The following is a 21,783-nucleotide window of genomic DNA, read 5'->3' on the forward strand; positions in this document are numbered from 1 at the left end:
TCTATCCTATTTGGAGTTCATTCAGCTTTTTGTATGCTTACCTTCTCGTCTTACAAGATGTTGGGGAAGTTTTTTCCAAGAGCTCTTCAATAATTTTCTCTGTTCTTGTCTCTTCCTATTCTGAAATTTCTATCACCCATAGTTGTTCCTCTTCATGGTATCCCACATAACTTTTAGGCTTCCTTCTGGTTTCTTCATTCTTTTTTCTGATTGTTCTTCTAATAGACTAGTTTTGAGAGACTTTTCTACAAGCTCACTAATTTGGGCTTCCATTGCTTTACATCTGCTCTCTTGTCTTTTCAATGTATTGTCCATTTCTGAGATCTTACTATTAAGTTTCTGGATTTCTAATTGCTAGTTTTGTATTATTTAAAATTTTGCATTTCTTTTGTCTGTTTCTTCTTGTAATGATTTCCTGAATTCTTCTAAAGTTTTTATTGTGTTCTCCTAGCTTTCCTTGATTTTCCTATCCATTCTTTGAAGATACATAATTATCATTCTTTTTAAATTTTTTCAGTTAGTTCTATTACCTTTTCTTCCTCAGAAATGTCTTCTTGTTCTGCATCTTGGTCATTTGTTTGAGCCATTCTCTCTTGTTTCTTTGCATGAGCTAAACTTGTCTGTTGTCTCCAGGGCATTGTGATGTTGTCATATTTGTAAAAACAAAACAGTGCGGTTGTTAGACCTAGAAAAGATAAATCTCTGGTGGGCTCCTATAATTCTAGGAGCTCACAAGGTGGTTATGGAAGGCATGTGACAGCAGAGTTCCTAGCCCCAGATGGGAGTTCCAACTGGTTTCAGTGTTATTTATGTCATGGCACTTAATCTGGAAGTTGTTTGTGAGGGTCCTTGATAGAGCTGATTTCAGTGTTTGTTAGAACCACAGGGAAGCTTAGGGCAAGGTGACTGGTCAAATGCTGGTCTGATGGCTCTGTAGGTTTTGTAGGTCTGGAGTCAAGACCATCTGAATCTAGGTGCTAAAATGGCACACCAAAGTGGCACAGTCAGCTCCTACCGAACACTGGCATGGCTCCCAACCACATGGCTTCAAACTCCCAGAGAGCCAGGTCTGTGCTGGGGGTCGATGAGGTGGGAGCTGGTCACACTTCTGGTCACCAGAGGAGCATGGGGAGAAAGAAGAAATTGCAATTTTTCCATCACCCTCACAATGCCAGGCCTCCTTTCACTGCCAAAGCTGCTCGTAGGATAGTTGTTGAGCTGCATCTGGCCAGCCATACACCAGTCAATTTCCCTCTCTTGATGTCCCTGCTCTGCATCAACCCAAAGCAAGCACTACATCCAGCTCTCTAACCTTTCTTCTGAAGTTCAGGGTACCAAAAAAGTCATCTGTGTTTCATTTTGTATCTCGTATCTTTGTAGTCAGTCAAAGCTATTCTTAATTAATTCAGGAGCCAACTACAAGCAAAGCAAAACGAGTATTCTAAGGTGGTGGTGGTTGTTAGGTATCATTGAGTCAGTTCTGACTCATAGCAACCTTATGCACAACAGAACAAAACACTGTCTGGTCTTACACCATCTCACAATCTTCATTAAGGTTGTGTCCACTGCTGTTGCCACTGAGCCAATCCATTTCATTGGGGCGGACGGGGTCTTCTTTTGCTGACCCTCCAACTTTACCTAACATGATATACTTTTACAGATACAGGCCCCTCCTGATAATATGTCTGAAGTATGAGAGACGATGTATCACCATCATGGCTTCTAAGAAGCATTCTGCTTGTACTTCTCCCAACATAGATTCATTTATTCTTCTAGCAGCCCATGGTATTTTGAATATTATTCTTCAACACCATAACTCAAATGCATCAATTCTTCTATGGTCTTCCTTATTCACTGTCCAACTTTCACATGCATATGAAGCTACTGAAAAGACCATGGGTTATGTCAGTCATACCTTAGTCCTTAACTGACATCTTTGCTCATGACACTTTTAAGAGATTTTGTGCACTAGATGTGCCTAGTGCAATATATCATTTGATTTCTTGACTGTTGCTGACAGTGGATTCAAACAAAATGAAGTCTTTGACAATTTCAATCTTTTCTCCATTTATCATGATGTTATTTATTGGTCCAGTGGTAAGAATTTTTTATTTCTTTACATTGAGTTGCAACCCATACTGAAGGTTGTGGTCTTTGATCTTCATCAGTAAGTATTTTAACTTCAGCAAGCAAGGTTGTATTATCTGCATATCTCAGGTTGTTAATAAATTTTCCTTCAATCCTAATGCCACATTCTTCTTCATATAATCCAGCTTCTCAAATTATTTGCTCAGCATACAGACTGAATAAGTATGGCCTTTTCTAACTCTTTAAAGCATTCAGTGACCCCCTTGTTCTGTTTGAATGACTGCCTCTTAGTCTGTGTACAAGTTCCTCAGAAAGATCATTTAAATACTCCAGAATACGCATGCTCTGCAATGTTTTCTATAGTTTGTCATGATTCACAGTCGAATGCCTTTGCATAGTCTATAAAACACATGCAAACATCTTTCTGGTATTCTCTGATTTCAGCCAAGGTCCATCTGACATCAGCAATTATATCCCTCACTCCACATCCTATCTGAATCTGGCTTGAACTTCTGGCAGTTCCGTGCCAATGTATTGTGGCAGCTTTTACCAAAAATTTACTTGCATGTGATAGTAATGATATCGTCCTATGATTTCTGCATTCTATTGGGTCATCTCTCTTTGGAATGGGCACAAATATGGATCTCTTCCAATCAGTTGATCAGGTAGCTGTCTACCAAATGTCTTGGCATAGATAAGTGAGTGCCTCCAGTCTGCATCAGTTTGTTGAAAGATCTCCATTTGCATTCTATTAATTCTCATTAGAGTCTTGTTCTTTGTATCTTCAGTACACCTTTGATCTCTGTCTTCAGTACCATTAGCTCTTGATTGTGGTATCTCTTGAAATGACTGAACATCATCCATTTCTTTTTGCTACAGTGACTCTGTATATTCTTTCTGTTTTCTTTTGATGCTTTCTGCATCATTCAATATTTTGTCCATCTTGTTTTAATTAAATGCCATCGAGTCAGTTCTGACTCATAGTGACATTGTACAGAATTTCCAAGAAACAGCTGGTGAGTTCAAATTGGCAACTTTTTGGTTCAAAGCAACCTTGCAGTCTAGTGTTTATCCTACAGTGCCACTTCAGGACTCCATGTTATTAGGGGCCACTGAGTTGATACTGACTCACAATGACCCTATGCACAACAGGTTAGTCCTGAGCCAACCTCACAATCATTAATACACCTGAGCCCATCGCTGCCACCACTGTGCCAATCCATCTCTTGAGGGTCTTCCTCCTTTTCTCTGACCCCCCACTTTATCAAACATGATATTCCTCTCCAGTGACCGGTCCCTCCTGATACTATGGTTGAAGGATAAGAGATGAAGTTTGGCCATTCTAGCGTCCAAGGAGCACCCTGGCTGGACTTCTTCCAACATGGATCTGTTTGTTCTTTTGGCAGTCCAGGTACTTTTAATATTCTCTTCCAGCACCATAGCACAAATGTATCAATTCTTCTACAGTCTTCCTTAGTCACTGTCCAAATTTTTGCATGCATATGAAGTTATTGAAAATACCTTGGGTCCAGAGAATCCTTTTTTTTAATTAATATTAATTAATTTTATATTAAATATTTCAAGTCGAGGTTTGAGTTTTTTTCAGTTCTTTCAGCTTGAGAAATACTGAGTATGCTCTTCTCTTTAGTTTTTCTAACTCTGGGTCTTTGCCCATTTCATTATAATTCTTGACTTTGTCTTCTAGGGCTGCCCTTTGAATTTTCTGTTCATTTCTTTTAGTTCCTCATTTCTCCCATTTACTCTAGCATCTCTACACTGGAGAGCAAGTTTCAGAGTCTTTTCTGACATTTATCTTGGTATCTTCCTTCTATTTTGTTTAATGACCTTTTGCTTTCTTCCTGTATATATGAAGTCCTTGATGTCATCCCACAATTATTTTGGTCTTTGGTCACTAGTGTCTAATGCATCAAATCTGTTCTTGAAATATCTCTAAATTCAGGTGGAATAAATTCAAGATCAAATTTTGGCTCTGGTGGACTTGTTTTAATTTTCCTCAGCTTCAGCATGAACTTTTGATGGTTATGAGCAATTGATGGTTTGGTTTGTTCCACAGTCTCCTCCTAGCCTTTTTTTTTTTTTTTTCTTTTTAAGAGACACAACATTTTTAATAGAAGTATACATATAGGGAGACTACCAGCTTGGACTGAAATATAAAGAGATTTTACAAAATGAAAAAAAAAAAAAATTCGCCGCTATAAGCTTTTATAACTTAGAAAATTTACAGCTCATATTCAGCTGGAAATATGAGTCCTAGCCTTGTTTTGAATGATGATATGGAGTTTTTCCTCTGTCTCTTCCCACAGATGTAGTTAATTTAATTTCTATGTATTCCATCTGGTGGGTATATGTGTCTTTTACGTTGTCTAAAAAAGATATTTGCAATGAACAAACTGTTGGTATTTCAAAATTCCATCTCCAGCATCATTTCTATCATGAGGGCCATATTTTCCAATCACTAATTCTTCTTCATAGCTTACAACATTTGCATTCTAGTTACCAATAATTATCAATATATCTTGATTGCATGTTTGATAAATTTCAGATTGAAGAAGTTGGTAGAATTCTCTAATTTCATCATCACTGGCATTAGTGGTTAGTAAATAAATGTGAATACTAGTGGTATTAACTGGTCTTCCTTGTAGGCATATGGATCCTATCACAGACAACATTGCATTTCAAGACAGATGTTGAAATGTACTTTTTGATGATGAATGCAATGCCATTCCTCTTTAATTTGCATTTCCAGCATAGTAAACCATGTGACTGTCAGATTCAAAATGGCCAGTAACAGTTCATTTCAGCTCATTAATGCTTAGAAAGGAGTCCTGCTATGTATGACACTGTAGGATAAGAACTGGACTGCAAGTTGAATTTGAACTACAAGGTCTGCAATTCAAACTCACCAACCACTGCTCAGAAACCCTATACAGGATCACCATGAGTTGGATTTGACTTGACAGCACTTAACAATAACAACAATGCTTAGAGTATCTATTTTTATGCATTTCATTTCATTTTAGACAACTCCCAATTTTCCTAGATTCACACTTTGTACATTACACATTCCAATTATTAATGGTTATGTGCAGCTTTTTCTCCTCATTTTGAGATATGCTAAACCAGCAAATGAAGATCCCTAAAGCTTTACTCCATTTGCATCATCATGGCTTTGAGGAGGCAGCTCTTCTCCAGTTGTATTTTGAGTGCCTTCCAACCTGAGGGACTCATCCTCAGGCACTGTATCTGACAATTTTCTGGTGTTATTCATCATGTTTCAATATTCAACATTCCGGTGCTATCTGACAGTGTTCAACTGCTTTTTTGTTAAGTACTGTGGAGTCGCTTCTGACTCATAATGACCCTATATAGGGTTTTCAAGTGTAGTGCTGTGGGTTAATGCGCCAGACTGCAAAGCCGTTTGAACTGCAAGGCTGGCAGTTCAAGTTCATCAGCTGCTCTTTGGAAACCCTATGCAGGGTTGCTATGGGTCAGAACTGACTCGACAGCACTAAACAACAACAAACAAGGCTGTACATTTTTGTAGGAGCAGAAAGCCTTATCTTTCTCCTGTGGAGTAACTGGTGGGCTTGAACTGCCAAGCTTGTGGTTTATAGAATAGTGCTTAATCTACACAGCCACCACAATCACAAGGTACGATAGGATGAGGTTTTAAGTTTATGTCTCTGATATTTCCTTATAAGGCCAAGTCTGATGCTTCCTTCTTATGGGCTTCAGGTGTGGCGCTCTAGGACCAGCTAATCCTTGGAAGCCCTATACAGGATCACTATGAGTTGGAACTGACTCAATGGCATTTAACAACAATAATGCTTCTTATAAGTCATTCATTTATTAATGTTTCTAGATAAGGAAGGTGACAATGTCCTTACATGTCATTATAATTGACTGTTAATATGCACCAACCCAATTCCTAATAAGAAAAGAAAAGGAAACCACGTCTAAGTAAAAGTGAGCACCTTCTCCTGTACAAGGTAACGATGAGTCTCCTGCAACCTCTGGGAGTGTTTTTGAAGATCATCAGCTTCCTTCATATGGTATGCAAGAGCTTTCTGGAGATAAACATTCTCTTTAAAAACAGTTTTTCCAGCATTATTCAATTGCCTAACAAAAATAGAGATAAGATTCCAAAACACAGATCTAAGTTTTAGTATTACCAAACTAGAACAAGGATTTATTTAACAATGTTCATTGTAACTTCCAACATTAATAATAATGACTACCACTTATGTGAGCCCTGTGTGGTGCTGTAGGATAAGTACTGTATTGGTAACCGCAAGATTGGCAGTTCAAACCCACAAGTTGCTCTTGCAACTCTATACATGGTCACTATGAGTTGTAGCAGACTCAATAGCACAAAACAACAACCACCACTTATTTAACATAAAATGGGTACTTGATCATTTGATTTGAGCCCTGATGGTATACAGGGTTAAGCACTGAATTGCTAACTACAAAGCCAGTGGTTCAAATCCACTAGGCACTAAGACGAGGCTTTCTACTACCACACAGATTTACAGCCTCAGGTCTACTATACCCTATAGGCTCTCTATGAGAGGAAATTGACTCAGTATGTGTTAGGTAGGAATCCTGTGACTAAGTTCTCTCCAAAGGGAAAATAAGAAGTGATGTGTTACTTCTACTCTAAGGCAAGTAACAGATGTATGAGTTTTCCATACTCTGTCCTAGCCACAGGATCAGATGTGAAGAACTCCAAAAGAGCAGAGGTACAGACAGCAGCAGTCCAACTCCCTGAATTACCATTAGAGGAGAGATGGCAGACCCATACTGGATTGTTACGTGAACAATAATGAAACTCCCAAATAAATTGAGATTTGGTAGTCTGTTAATACCATGTTGTTTGGTGTTACTTTCTCTAACATACCTATTATTACAGTCTGTAATGCTGCTAATAGTAAGCCCATTTTTATATGAAGATTTTTTTAAATTAACAAATCTACCTAAGTCTGTTAGCATGTAACTAGAGAACCAACGTCTAACTTCAGAGTCTATATTTTTTCCACTCTACAAGTCTGGCACAGAAAGAGTAAGGGGTAAAGGAGACAAGGGATAAAAAGGAAAGACACTGAAGAAAGTCAATCAGAAAATTTGAAGCAAGCAAGCCAGGAGAGAAGGGAGAAGTCAACATAATATACAAAGAATGAAAAAAACAAAAGAGAAGGCGAGAGGTAAGAGAAGTTACCAGAAAGAAAAGGAGGCAACAGTCTCTTACACAACAGCTTCATGGTGGGCTCTCTCTGCCAACATTATTATTTTCTTTTCAGCTTCTTGTTCTAGTCGATTCTAACAAAGAAAACAGGCTAGTTAAGTACAGAGCTATATTTGTAACAAGTAATTTTATACAAAAAAAATTAAGTATTTAGACACAAAACGAGTAGAAAGCTTTAGAGATCAATCTCTCCACCAAAACAATTGAACTCTGGAATTATTACTTTGGAACTCTGGAACCTGAGCAGACACATAAAACAAACAGTAGGGTTCCTGATGATCTCAGACACTGGAGAACCAAAGATAAAGAGGGAATCCTTGAAGAGAAAAGTAAATTGTCACATACAAGGGATGCTCAAGATGAAGTGCCAAATTTTTTTTTTAAGACACTGTAGCCAGAACGTACTAGAATGTTACATTTAAAGTGCTGAAAGAAAAAAACTGTCTACGAAGAATTCTATATCCAACAAAACTGTCCTTATTTAAAAAAAAAAAAAATGAAATTAAGATATTTCCCAAATAAACAAAAAGTACATGAGTTTATTATGACTAGATCTGTTCTACAAGAAATGCTAAAAAGGGCATCCTTCAGATTTTAGGAAAGCACACTAAATGACAGCTCAGAGTTGTACAAAGATAAAAAAGCCTCAAGTAAAAGTTGGAGGCCTGGTGTGGCACTGTGAGTTAATGCGCTGGACTACAATGTTGGTAAGGTTGGCAGTTCAGCTACTCTTTGGAAACCCTATACAGGGTCCCTATGGGTTGGAACTAACTCCATGGCACCTAACAACAACAAGTAAAGGTAATTTCATGGGCAACTACAGAAGTCAGTTTTACAGTATTTTTGGTTTGTAACCCTCTTGTTGAGTTCTCTTGTTGTTAGATATCATCGAGTCAGTTCTGACTGAAAGAAACCCTGTGTAGAGCAGAATGAAACACTGCTGGATCCTGTGCCACCCTCACAACTGCTGCTGTATTTGAATGAGCCCATTGTTGCAGCCACTGGGTCAATCCATTTTGTTGAGCTCTACATTATTTAAAACAACAAATACATTTTTAAATTAGGAATTTATCTTATTAGGCTAATAACATATACATATATACTTTGTGATAATAACACAAAGTTTGGAGGGAGAAACCATATACGGTTGTTGTTGTTAAATTCTGTTGAGTCAGTTCCAACCCATAGCAACCCAGTATAGGGTTTCCAAGGAGCAGCTGGTGAGCCTGAACCACCAAACTTGCAGTTCAAACCACTTTGCAGTCTGGCGCATTAACTCACAGCGCCACACCAGGACTCCTGTTATAGGGTTGTTGTTGTTTGTTGTTAAGTGCTGTCGAGTCAGTTCCGACCCATAGCGACCCTGTACAGGGTTTCCGAGGGTGTAAATCTTTACGGGAGTAGAAAGCCTCATCTTTCTCCCGCGGAGCAGCTGGTAGTTTCGAACCATAGGGTTAGAGTTGCTTAATGTTTATTGAAGTTAAACTGTTATCAATTTAAACTAGGTTATCATAATGTTGCTGTTAAGTGCTTTAGAGTCAGTTCCGACCCATATACAGCAACTCTGTATATGGTTTCCAAGGAGTGGCTGGTAAGCCTGAACCAACAACCTTGCACTTCAAACTGACTTTGCAGTCTAGTGCATTAACCCACAGTGCCACACCAGGACTCCATTATAATATTAGAAGGTTAAATATAATTCCCTATGATAACCACAAGAAAAATACAAAAACTATATACACAAAAGAAAAGGGAAGGGAACCAAAATGGCTCACTACAAAAAATTAAATATAAAAGAGGAAAAGTATTGAAGGAGATGAGGGACAAAAACTATATAAGACCTACACCTATGGAAGTAGTAGCTCAAAAGAGGGAACAAATCCTTACAGCAAGAATCATTCCCACCCCCTCCACACACAGAGTAGACAGGGATGGGCAACTTGGACACTGGCTACCCAAAATGGGGGGTGGGGGGGCTACAAAGGCAAAAAGTGACTGGCTACAAGCTTTCAAGAGGGAATCTAGACCCAGAGGGCCTGGAGGAAGGTAGAATCTCCAGTGAGTAGTATTCAATCTGACTAGGCAGGGCTGATGCAATGAAATGCAGACGGGTCTCTTGTGATACAACAGTGAATAATTGTTATCAGGACTGACTGTGAGGGTTGGAAATGTAAGGGTGGACGTTTTATAGCAAGGAGGGGAGTGATTGACTTTTCAGTCTAGGAGCAGAGGTCCCTAGGACCATCAAGGGAGAAGAGCAGAGAGCGGGACCCTACCCAGAGAAGCAGTGATGCCTGAAATGGAGCCAGAAATGATGATGTGGAGCTATGGAGCAGCTGGAGACTCTAGACCCAGAGAGGGAGAGCAACTGTGTGCTGAAGACCTGGGGAGCACGGGGGAAGGATTTCATGGAGGGGATTGTAACCATGGCAATAATTCACAATAAATCATTTTTTAAAAAACTATATAAGACACACCAGAAAAACAAATAGCAAAATGTCAGAAGTCTTTCTTTATCAGTAATTTCTTTAAATGTAATAGTTAAACCCTTTCATCAAAAGACAGAGATTGGCAGAATGGGTACACAAACAAATAATTATGATGCCAACATCAAGAGACACATTTTGGACCCAAAGTTACAAATAGGTTGAAAGTGAAAGGATGAGAAAAATATTACATTCAAATAGTAGCCAAAAGAGAACTGGAGTAGCTATTTAAATATCAGACAAAATAAACTTTAAATCATAATCTGTTACAAGAGACAAAGAAGAAAATTATATAATGACAAAAAAGATAATTCATCAGGAAGATGTAACAATTATTAATGTGCGAGGAGACTTTAAAAAGTTCATAGAACAATGGAATGAAAAGATAATGGAATTTTTCCACAAATTTTTTGAAGCCCTCACATCATGTCCCAAATATATGGAAAAAACATAGACAATAATAGTTGGAAACTTCGATACACCACTTTCAATAATGGACAGACACTTAGAAGATCAATAGGAAATTTAGTGGATTTTAAGAACACTATCAACCAAGGATAACTAACAGACATGCCCAGAACACTCCATTCAACATCAGCACAATATGCATTCTTCTCCAGTGCCCAGATCCTTCTTTAGCATAGACCATATGCTAGGTTACAAAACAGTCTCAATAAATTTTAAAAGACTGAAATCATATAAAGCATCTCTGACCACAATGGCATGAAATATAAATCAGTAGCAGAAGGCAAACTGAAAAATAAGCAAAATTAAACAGCACACTACTTAATTAATAGGTCAAAGGAAAAATCTAAAGGGAAAACAGAAAATACTTGTTGCTGTGTACCATCCAATCAGTTCCTACTCAAACCAACCATGAATAGAGTTTCTGAGGTGTGACTGGTGGGTATGAACTGCCAACATTGTGGTTAGCAGCCTAGTGCTTACCCTACAGTGCCACACCAACCTATCAAAACTATGGCACATAGCAAAGGCAGTACTTACATGAAAATGTATAGCCTACATTAAAAAAGGAGTCCTGGTATGGCACTAGACTAACTAAGAAAAAAAGATGGAAATCATTAAAACCTGAAACGAAATAATACTGACCCCACAGAAATAAAAAGGCAAACACTATAGACAATTGTACACCAATAAATCAGATAATCTAGATGAGATTAGGATTCCTGGTGTGGTGCTGTGGACTGCTAACCACAAGGTCTGTGGTTCAAACTCATCAGCCAAAACCAACAAACAGATGTGATGGGCAAATTCCTAGAAACACATAAATTACAGTAATTCAAGAAAAAAAAACAAAAACCAGAAAATCTCAATTTAAGAGATTAAATTCATGATCAAAAAAGTCTTTCAACAAAGAAAAGTCCAAGACCAGATGGACTCACTGGGTATATCTGCCAAATATTTCAAAAAAAAAATTAACACCAATCCTCCTTAAACTTTCCAAATTATAATTGAGGGAAAATTTCCTATGAGATCTTGTATGTTCCATAGAAGACAATCTATGAGGCCAGTATTAGCCTGATACCAGTCAGAAAAGGACACCATAAGAAAACTACAAACTGTTATTCCTTATGAACATAGACTCTTTGTAAAATGGCAATCCCTCTAGAGGATTTCAGTCATTTCTAAAAAGGAAGGGGAATTTAAGATCTTTAAAACAGATGGTTTTGTTGTCCTTGTTTTTTATTCTGCTATGATTTGGTAATATTCTTTCGTTTTCTAACAACAGATGGAAGGTTGATATATTTCTAAACATATGTGGCATTGTGTAGAATAAGCACCAGCTTGGAAACCCTATACAGGGTTACTCTGAGTCAGAACTGACTTGATGGCACTTAACAACAACAACAACAATAGTAAACAAAAGATGTCTTAATTAATCCTAATAGTATGTACCTTTTCTTCAAAAAACCTGCCTTCCAATCTTTTAAGAGTCTCCTGATGTTTCCGCTCTGTATTCCTTAAATTCTCTTTTAGCTAAAATCAAAATAACAAGCAGACAAAAGATGGTCAATAGGAAATAGAGTTGATTGGGGTATATTCCTAGAATACTCTTAATAAAGAAACATTTTCTGTTCCTTACTTAATTTTGAACATAACAAATAAAATCTTTTCAAAAGATAGTCTCATGAAATAAATAATAACACCCAAGAGGAATGTGTTCTTTAGCACAATCAATTATATGAGATCAAAAGAACACTTGCCCAAAGCCAATTTGATAAGTTAGGAAGGGATAGAACCTAGGGCAGAAATGGGGAGAGTGCTAAGACATTGTAGGGAATGCCACCAATGTCAGGGAACACTTTATATACAAGGTTTCAAATGGGAAGCTAATTTGCTCTGTAAACTTTCACTTAAAATACAATTAAAAAAAAACTTTTGTCCGATTTCTAGTACCAATTTCCCATCCTCCTCTATAGATTTGTAAGATCAGTATTAATTTGAGGTTTTTAAAGCCTTTCATGCCAGAGTATTCAGACAAGTTGTTCTCATATTTTCTAAATGTCTTTATTTTAAACATGTGGAATCACAAAATCATAAAATTTTAGAACTAAAGAGGGCTTCAAGAGTCAGACTATACAACTATCCACCAAATATTTTTTATACCCTTTTTACACATAGTGGTTTCTTAACCAAACCTATTGCCATAGAGTCAATTCCAACTCACAGAGACCCTATAGGACCGAGTAGAACTGCCATATTCTTTTCCCACAGAGTGGCTGGCAAGTTAGAATGAATGGCCTTTTAGTTAGTAGTCAAGTGCTTTAACCTCTGTGCCACTCAGGCTCCTCCAGCTAATACAAGAATCCCTATATTATCCCTTTAGTCCTGGTATGGCACTGTGGGTTAATACACTGGACTGCAAAGTCTGTGTGAATAACAAGGTCGGCAGTTCAAGCTCACCAGCTGTTCCTTGGAAACCCTATACAGGGTCTCTACGGACCGGAACCAACTCAACAGCACAATAACATATAATCCCTGGAGTGGCACTGTACAATCAGCACTGGAATGCTAACCACAGGTCTATGGTTTAACCCACCAACTACTCCTCTGAAACCTTATACAGGGTTGCTAAGCGTCAGAACTGATTCCATGGCACTTAACAATAACAACATATCATCACTATTATTAGATATTAGACATATCACTAGTTCAAATCTCATCAATACACCTAAATGTCACTTAATGGGGTCTTAATTTTAGAAAATTTCTTCCCAATAAAAACCACAAGGAATAAAAGAATTGTAAATCCTTCTAGGCAAAAAAAGAAATGAAGTATCAAGTTAATGTTAAACTATGGACCTATAGTTTATATTCACTGGGAAAAATGGAACAGATTAACATAGGCATAATCAATCTAATATTTCTACCATTAAAAAGGCAGTAGAGAAGGGCTTTTCCATCAGAAGACCAGAGTTCAAGTGCTGGCTCTCTGAGCAGCTATTGGAGTCTGAGCACTAACTTCTCCAACTCTCAGGTTTCAGTGTATAAAGAGTATAACAGTGTACCCATCTCAGAGGGTTACAGTAAGGGCTAAATAACAAATAATATACATAGTTAACACAGTTGTTGTTGTTTTGTGCTGTTAAGTTGGTTCCCACTCATAGCGACCCTGTATAGGGTTTCCAAGGAGCAGATGGTTGGTTTGAATTATCAACCTTGCAGTTAGCAGTCCAGTGTTTATCTTGCAGTGACAAACCAGGGCCATTTAATATAATGGTTAGTTGTTATTTTGCCTAATAATGTCGTCACTTATACTTTAAAAATTTCCTTACTGTGATACCTGTTCTAACTATATTAAATCTATTTTATAGGATCTCTTTCAAATGTTCTTTTTTCTCCTTGTATGTCTTTCAAACAATTTTTCAAAAAGCAGTCTTTTATGCTGTCAGACTTCCAAAATTAATGTCAATATATAAGTTTATAGAACTATCAACCATTTAAATGAGGGGAGAATTTTTCATACACCTTTGGGCTCCCTAAAAAAAAATCTATAAATTAATAAACCTGTCAAAAGATAATTAGGCAATGCATATCAAAAGCTTGTAAACTGCATGTTCTTTAACCTTTGAATTCTACTTCTAGAAGATATCCTAAAAATTAAAGATATACAAGATTTTCTTACTTACACGTTCATCACTTTATAATAGTAAAAAATTACCAAAAAAGTTCAAATGTCCACTACTCAATGGAATTCTATGCATATATTCAAAAAATCTTATAGAAAATATTTCAATGGCATTGAAAAATGTTCACAATATAGAAAGTGAAAATAGGAATTTGTATACCATAATCTTACTTTGGTAAAAAATAGCAGACAGGTAATTTTTAAGTACATGTGCAGAGAAAAAAATAAAGACCATACAACAAAATATTAATAATGGTTATTTATAGGTTGTTGTTGTAGTTGCTAAGTGCCATCGAGTCTGTTCCGACTCATAGTGATCCTGTATAGGTTTTCTGAGAAGCAGCTGGTGAGCTTGAACTGTTGACCTTGCATAGGGTATATAAATAACAATTATTAATAGTTTATTGTATACTCTTTAATATTAATAATGGTTATTTATAGTTAGTGCCGAATATCGGTGTACTGCTGTAGGATAAATTGACCAAAAGATCAGTTTGAATCTCAAGGTTGGTGGTTCAAACTCCAAAGCAGCTCCCTGGAAACCCTATACAGGGTCGCAATGAGTTGGAACCAACTCAACAGCACTAAAATCCAGCAACATAGGTAGTGTAATCGGGGAGCATTTTTCTCTCTTACTGGCTAAATTTGCTTAAATTGGTATTATCACTTTATCAAAAGAACAATGGTAAAAACTATGTTTTAAAATTAATAAACATCTATCAACACATCAGAAGATAAAACATTATTTCTTAATATTTATATGATGACTACTTTTTAATTTAGCCTCTTTTAAAGTTCGTGTAACAAATTCTCTATAATTCATTTTCTTCCATTATCAGGAAGAACTCATGGGTCCCTACACCTATCTCAGTTTGATACTACCAGCTGTTCCGTGGGAGAAAGATGAGGCTTTCTGCTCCAGTAAAGATTTACAGCCTTGGAAACCCTGTACAGGGTCGCTGTGAGTCGGAACCGACATCTATCTCAGACTCCTGGTGTGGCGCTGTGGGTTAATGCATCAGACTGCAAAGCCATTTGAACTGTAAGGTCGGCAGTTCAAGCTCACCAGCTGCTCCTCAGAAACCCTATACAGGGTCGCTATGGGTCAGAACCGACTCAATGGCACTTAACAACACCTATCTCAGTTTCTTCCCTATTTGAGGTTCCACAGAACCACTCTTGTCCCCCTATAAACTAGTATATATAAAATGAGGAAGGTTAACAAGCAATTTGTACAACATGATCTCACTGGGTGAAAATTGCATATAGGTTATTTTTTAAGTACGTGTGTTTCTGCATGGGGGCGGGGGGAGAAAGACTACTCAAAATGTCTTTGTATTTTAACTCTTTCCCACGTTCTTTAAAGGACTGAAATGTATTTCTCCTCTAGGTGGCAACATTGTTCTTTAAAAAAAAAAAATCACCCCATGACTCACTTGAAAATGTACAGTTTTTAACTCACTTTTGTTCAGCTACACGATGGCTATTTTGAGAGTTCCTGAAAAGTTAACTGCATCAGTTCAATCTGCAGCATTTTCATATAAAACAAAATTTTATATTCCATCCAGACTACTGGTTCCTTTAATTATATATATAATGAATAGACCAACTCAGTAGTTAACAAAGATTTATTGAGCATTATTATGTATCTTTTGTTTTGGTGAAAACAAAGGACAATGATGTTCATGAGTCAAACAACTCACTATCTAGTAGGGGAGATGAGACAAATGAGAAATATAATATCAAACTAGAATGAGCTAAGTAGTATGTATAAAAGGGATTTTTAAAATGCTATGAGACACAGAAATGACTTTTAAACATGATTCAGAGAAGTTCCTCGTGGAGAACATGCATTTGAGATCAATCTTTAAGGGATGTATAAAAATTTAATGCATGCAGACCTAACAGGAGAAGACTGGAGGTAGAAAAAATAGTGTCAACAAAGTAAGAGAAGCAGGGAAGACTTGCAGGATGAGTGAGTAACCAATTTGGTGGAAGGAAGAGATGTAGTAAAAGCGTATAATAGTGTTCCAAGGTAGGTGCAGGGTATTGGCTTTCAGGCTAAGGCATCTGGATAACATTCTGTTTTCAGTGGAGAAACACTAAAGAAAATTCTTGAGGTGAACAGAACTGTGATATTTTAAGATTATTCCCACAGCAGTGTGTACTTTGGACCTCAACTGTGTTGTGGTTTTAAGACATTCTTTAACATTCTTCTCTTCAAAAGATGATGCCTAATTCACCACCTTTGATTGTGGGCCAGACTTAGGGACTCACTTCTAGCTTCAACAATATAGTAGAAGCAAAGTTTCAAATAGGTTCACCCCGGTTCCATCATGGCCAATGGAATGATGCAGAAATGAACCCAAATTTTTTTAATTTGGTGAACTGGATCACTAACTAGAACAGGAAAAATTATGAGTAGAAGCCCTGCTAAAAACTTAATTTCCCTCTTAGGAATCAGCACAGCAACCAAATCTTTTGAGGAGCTGAGTGTGAAACACCAGTACCTTATACTCAAAGAGGACAGCTGGCTGCACACTTCGGAAGTGTGTCACTCTCCACGGTCCTGTCAATAATCCAACACTACCTACCAGACTCCTTAAAGGGTTCACTACACCTGCTCCAAATCTCCCATTCCAGGGCTTCTACCCATAATTTTTCCTGTTCTGATTAGCATTCTGGAAGATCCAATTTTTTAAACTCCTAGTCTGCTCCAATTTTGTTTCCTTGGCCATGACTGAACCAGTTCCAAGCCCTGGGCAGAAACAAATCGGCAACTTCTTGAACAAAGACAGCCTCATGGGAAAGTTTTGAGATAGGTGCTCAATTATGACAGGAAAGGTTAAAATCTTTAAATCTAGTTAGTGATCCAGTTCACAGTCTGAAAAGTGACTTCCCAATTCCTGAAGTGTCTTCCCAATTCATAATGAAATGTACCAATTCATTACTTTAAGTTTGAGTTAAATCTTTTACAATGATTTTTTAATATTATGTATAATATAACCAATAATAATCAAACCGTTGACAACTACTTCACTACTAGGAGCCAATGATCTCAGTATCCCAAATAATGCTGTTAGTTAGCAGGTGATGCTAACAGTCATATTTTACAGATGAGAAACCTGAAACTCAGAAAGGTTAACAAACTATCCAAGGTCACACTGATACAAGCAACAGAACTAGGATATGAAGTCCATGATTTCAACCACTACATTTTCATCTCTACTTTATTAATTTCTCATACACCCTCTCAGTTTGGCAGTTAGCAAAAGGGTAAAGAGAAACTTTTCCTATTAAAGTTTGTTCTTGCTAAATTGAGCACTAGGTAGGCAGAGGAGAACTGGACAAATACTGCATGCTTAGAGACAGCATTTCATGACTGAAAGTAAGAGACACTAAGACAGAGTTTCTTAAATAATACTAATTATATTAATAATTTTAGGAGTAGTAATAATACCAGCAGGATCAGAGACAGCAGTAATATTTATAAACACACAGTGCTAAGCATTTTAAATAGATTGTTTTATTTGTTCTTCACAATGATCCTTTGAAATTTGTACTAGTATTCTCATCTTCATGTTATTAAACAGAGTTAGAAATATACACTTGAAACTTAACAAGGTACTCAAGTAAGAAATATACAATATTTATACTCTAGCAGTCTGATTCAGAGCACCAATTTTTAACCTACTCACACTACACTTTATATATAATGATAAATGGTAAGATTCCTTCTACCACTACTACTACTACTAACAGCATTGGTATTTATAGCTATTCAATGGTGTGCTAGTTTTTTAACAGGCTGTTTAAAGCATTAGTAGCATGAAAATTGGTCACAACAAAATATCTACACTACAAAAATCAGGCCTCTTTTTTTGTGGAAAGTTGCATACCACTGGGCAACAATCTGTGGCAACAACCACTCCCTTCACAATCCTTTCTACTCCTCAGCTGGCTTCACTGCAATGGCCACGCAGAGCTCAGACACCATACTCACAGTTAAGGGGTTTATTAGGGAAGTTAACAGGATCACAAAATACTCAGGACACAGATGTTCCAGTCAGCTGCTGAGAAAGGCCCACAGGACACACCACTCCACCATAAGGCTCAGCCTGGAGGCGCTCAGCACTAGCTCCCCTACTTAATTGCCTGGAGGCACCCCACTCTAAAAAAGCAAGCTTCCTGTCCAAAGTCACTTAGCTTTACTTGCTTAGTGGGCTGGGAAGTCCACTGCTCTGTCTTATGTTCTTGGTTCTGCTAACTGATGCTCCTCTGCCAACTCCTCTGGTGTCACAGCTTTCTGTCCCCAGGTCAAGGAGTTTCAATGTACAGGGATCTCAGAGTCCAAAGGACACACTCCCCGCTCCTGGCTCTTCTTTGATGGTAATAAGATTCCCCTCTCCTGTTTTTGAGATGGTTCATTTTATACCCATGCTAGAGTTTTGCTTTTATAGTAAAATTAACTGTTAACATCCACAGTTGAATCATGTCATCCTGTCAATAACTTCTCCCACCTTCTCTTACCCAGACCCAGCAGGGCAAAAACATTATTTGGTGGGAGTTAGGCTATGGCTAGAAGAGACACTAAATAATTCACTACACTACACACTATTTATATAGTTCTTATCTGTGCTATTTTAAATACTTTACATATACTAACTCATTTAATATAACAATCGTATGAGACAGTAACTGTTATTATCCTCATTTTAAAGATGAGGAAACCAACACATAGAGAGATTAAGTAACTTGCTGAAAGTCACATAGTTAATTTCTTATGCTACTTATGCCTGGAACTCTGCCATTTATTGCATTAAAACTATATTCTGAGTGGAGGAAATGAAAGACAAGGGAAATGTCAGAGTAACTTTTTGAAAATACTCAGTGTTCCTTACCCACAGAGCCTTTAACAATTTTCTAAAATCATTGATCATCATTCTAAACACATTTTCTTTTGGGACTTTGCTACTTGGCCCTGATGCTTTCTAAGAATTGTAGCTTGTTTCTCACTGAAACTAAACCAAAGGTTGGGCTGTTGATAAATGTGGGAGGGGTGTATTGGCTAAGATTTGGTGAATCCACTAAAACAACTGCTTAGAGAAAGATGTAACAGTCTAGATCATTCACATCTTGTCCTAAACTGATGCGCCTTCCCCTTTTTCTCTCACATAATATCTAAATGTCAAAAGGACTTCTTTGCTCTCTCACAGAAGTAATGTTTGTGAAGGTTTTTGCAGATGTTGGTAGTTAATTCTAATTTCCTTTTTTATATATAAGAGAAGGAAACTTACATCATCTAATTCTTTCTCCACTTGGATTTTTCTTTTCTGGAACTGTCTTATCGTTTTCAGTTCTGTCTGAATCATGCCAATTTCTTTAGCTTTTAAATGAAATTGTCCTTCCAGGTCACTTATTTGCATAGTGTATTTTTGTTCCTGTATACAAAAACAAGTAAGCAAACAAAACAAAAACAGGTAAATGAGTTAGGAAAGAGAATAGGAGACCCACATAATCATGTACCATCTGAAGTCAAAACAAAACAATAACAAAAAAATAAAAAACAAGGGAGAGCAGGTATTTTTTCTTAATATTTTTCTTATTGAAAAAGTAATAATACAAACTTGCTAGAGAAAAATACGAAAAAATAAATGTAAAACTATCCATAGCTTTATCACACAAAGACAACCACTGTTAATATTTTGGCATGACATGTATATGTTGTTGTTGTTGTTAAGGGTCATTGAGTCACTTCAAACTCATAGCAACCCTATATAGAGTTTCCAAGCAGAAAGCCTCATTTTTCTCCCATGCAGCTGCTGGTAGGTTTGAGCCACCAACATTATGGTTCATAGACCAGTGCTCATCCTACAGAACTACCGTGTGTGTGTGTTTCTAAAATATAATTGAAATCATAATATAAAACACACAGTTGTTTCCTGCATTTCATCTAATATTTTATAGTAAACATTTCTCTATATTATTAAAATGTATTTTAAAACATTTAAAATACCTTCCAAGAAATCTTTGATATTCCATAATTACTCATTTTCCTACTATTAGACATTACAATGAACATCTGGAATAAAATTTTATCCATATTTCTGATTATTTCCTTAGGAATATTTAATATGCTATGGGAATGTGATGGCTCTGTAGGATAAACACTGGACTGTGAATTACAAGGTTAGCAGTTCAAGTCCACCAACCACTCCATGGGAAAATGATGAGACTTTTTGAGTCTGCAAAGATTTACACCTTTGGAAACCCCATACAGACTCACTATGAGTTAAAACTGACTTGATGGCACGTAACAACAATAATCACAGAGGCTGCTGAAAGGGGATATCTGACTAAGCATCTTACCACTGAGAGCTGAAGTTTGTTTTATTTCCTAACGAATAATGTAAGAGCCAAATTTCCACCATCTTGAAAGAAAATGTTACCTGAAGTGGCCTCCTAGCATCCTTTTCTGACAGCGTCTCAGCTTCCTTACGGAGAATTACCTCTTTCACATTGATTATTGTCTGCTACTAGCAGACAGAGTATTCTATCCTCTTCGTTTATACAGTGAGAATCTAGACAAGTTCTCCCTCACTGAAATTTTGGTTATGAGCAAAATGTCAAGATTGCTAATTTTCAGTAGCACCTCTGTGGGTTTCTGCAGTTTATGCTTCCTGTATCTCCAGGGATACCTTGGCTTCTGACTGTTTCCAAGCCTGGCTCTTGAATCTTCCCATTGAGTCTGCAACCTCCTACTTTCAATCAATTTTCTTTCTCTTAATTTAGACAGTTTTGTTGTTGGTGGTGGTGATGTGCCGTGGAGTTGGTTCCAACTCACAGCGACCCTGTACAGGGTTTCCAAGGCTATAAACTTTATGGGAGCAGAAAGCCTCATTTTTCTCCTGCAGAACAACTGGTAGTTTTGAACTGCTGACCTTGCAGCTCACAGCCCAATTTGTAGCCACTAAGCTGCATAGGGTACTAGGATTCAAAGTATTCTATCCTAACTAGTATGTAATTCATTAGATCGCTTATCTGTCTAGTGAGTATTAAACAAAATTATGAGGTTTCAAAAGGTTCGTGGGAAGGTTTCATTATCTTTTAATTCCACTTTTCCACAGACTTTCTGAAGTCCCGTTGTATCTGCCCAGTGACAGACAGTGCAGTGATAGAGAGTGGTGTATTCTAAAGTTGAAAGATAAAAAGAATGACTTCATAATTTTGCCCAGAGTCAGGCCTAATCCTACTCTGTTGTTACTGTGAGCTGCTGTAGAGACAGCCTTGACTCACAGTGACCCCATACACAATGGGACAAAATGCTGCCTAGTCCTGAGGCATCCTCATGATTGGTGGGGGATGGGACCACTATGAGTGACAAGGTTTTCACTGGCTGATTCTCAGAAGTAGATAGCCAGGCCTTTCTTCTTAGTTTGTCTTAACCTGGAAGCTCAGCTGAAACTTGTTCAGCATCACAACAGCACACAAACCTCCAAAGACAGGTGGGTGGAAGCTGTCCAACGAGGTACACTGCTTACCAGAATTAAACCCAGGTCTCCCACATGTAACACAAGGGTTCTACCAGAGAATCACCAATGCCTCAATCACACTATAAATAAAGCAAAGTATTAAAGAACTTAAATGGAAGCTTTGGGTTAATTTCACTTTTTCCCAGTAAAGAATTATAAAGCAACTTCCTTTTATTGCAATATTTATTTATATTTTTCTCTAAGATGCATTTTAATTTATTTATACATAATAAAATATATACATGAGAATAAAAATGTATA

General features: G+C 37.2%; 1 protein-coding gene across 1 annotated transcript in view; it reads right to left on the reverse strand.

Annotated features, from left to right (window-relative positions):
* The window catches only part of CCDC176 (coiled-coil domain containing 176), an 84,947-nt gene that overhangs the window by 15,765 nt on the left and 47,399 nt on the right, over nt 1-21,783 (reverse strand). Inside the window, exons 4-7 of the mRNA XM_006865610.1 lie at nt 19,288-19,431; nt 11,758-11,838; nt 7,358-7,428; nt 6,084-6,228 (exon numbers count right to left, since the gene is read on the reverse strand). Coding sequence (XP_006865672.1) covers nt 6,084-6,228; nt 7,358-7,428; nt 11,758-11,838; nt 19,288-19,431 — 441 coding nt within the window. The remainder of the gene's footprint in view (nt 1-6,083; nt 6,229-7,357; nt 7,429-11,757; nt 11,839-19,287; nt 19,432-21,783) is intronic.

Source organism: Chrysochloris asiatica, unplaced genomic scaffold (assembly GCF_000296735.1).
Source record: "Chrysochloris asiatica unplaced genomic scaffold, ChrAsi1.0 scaffold00079, whole genome shotgun sequence".
Taxonomy (NCBI): Eukaryota; Metazoa; Chordata; class Mammalia; order Afrosoricida; family Chrysochloridae; genus Chrysochloris; species Chrysochloris asiatica.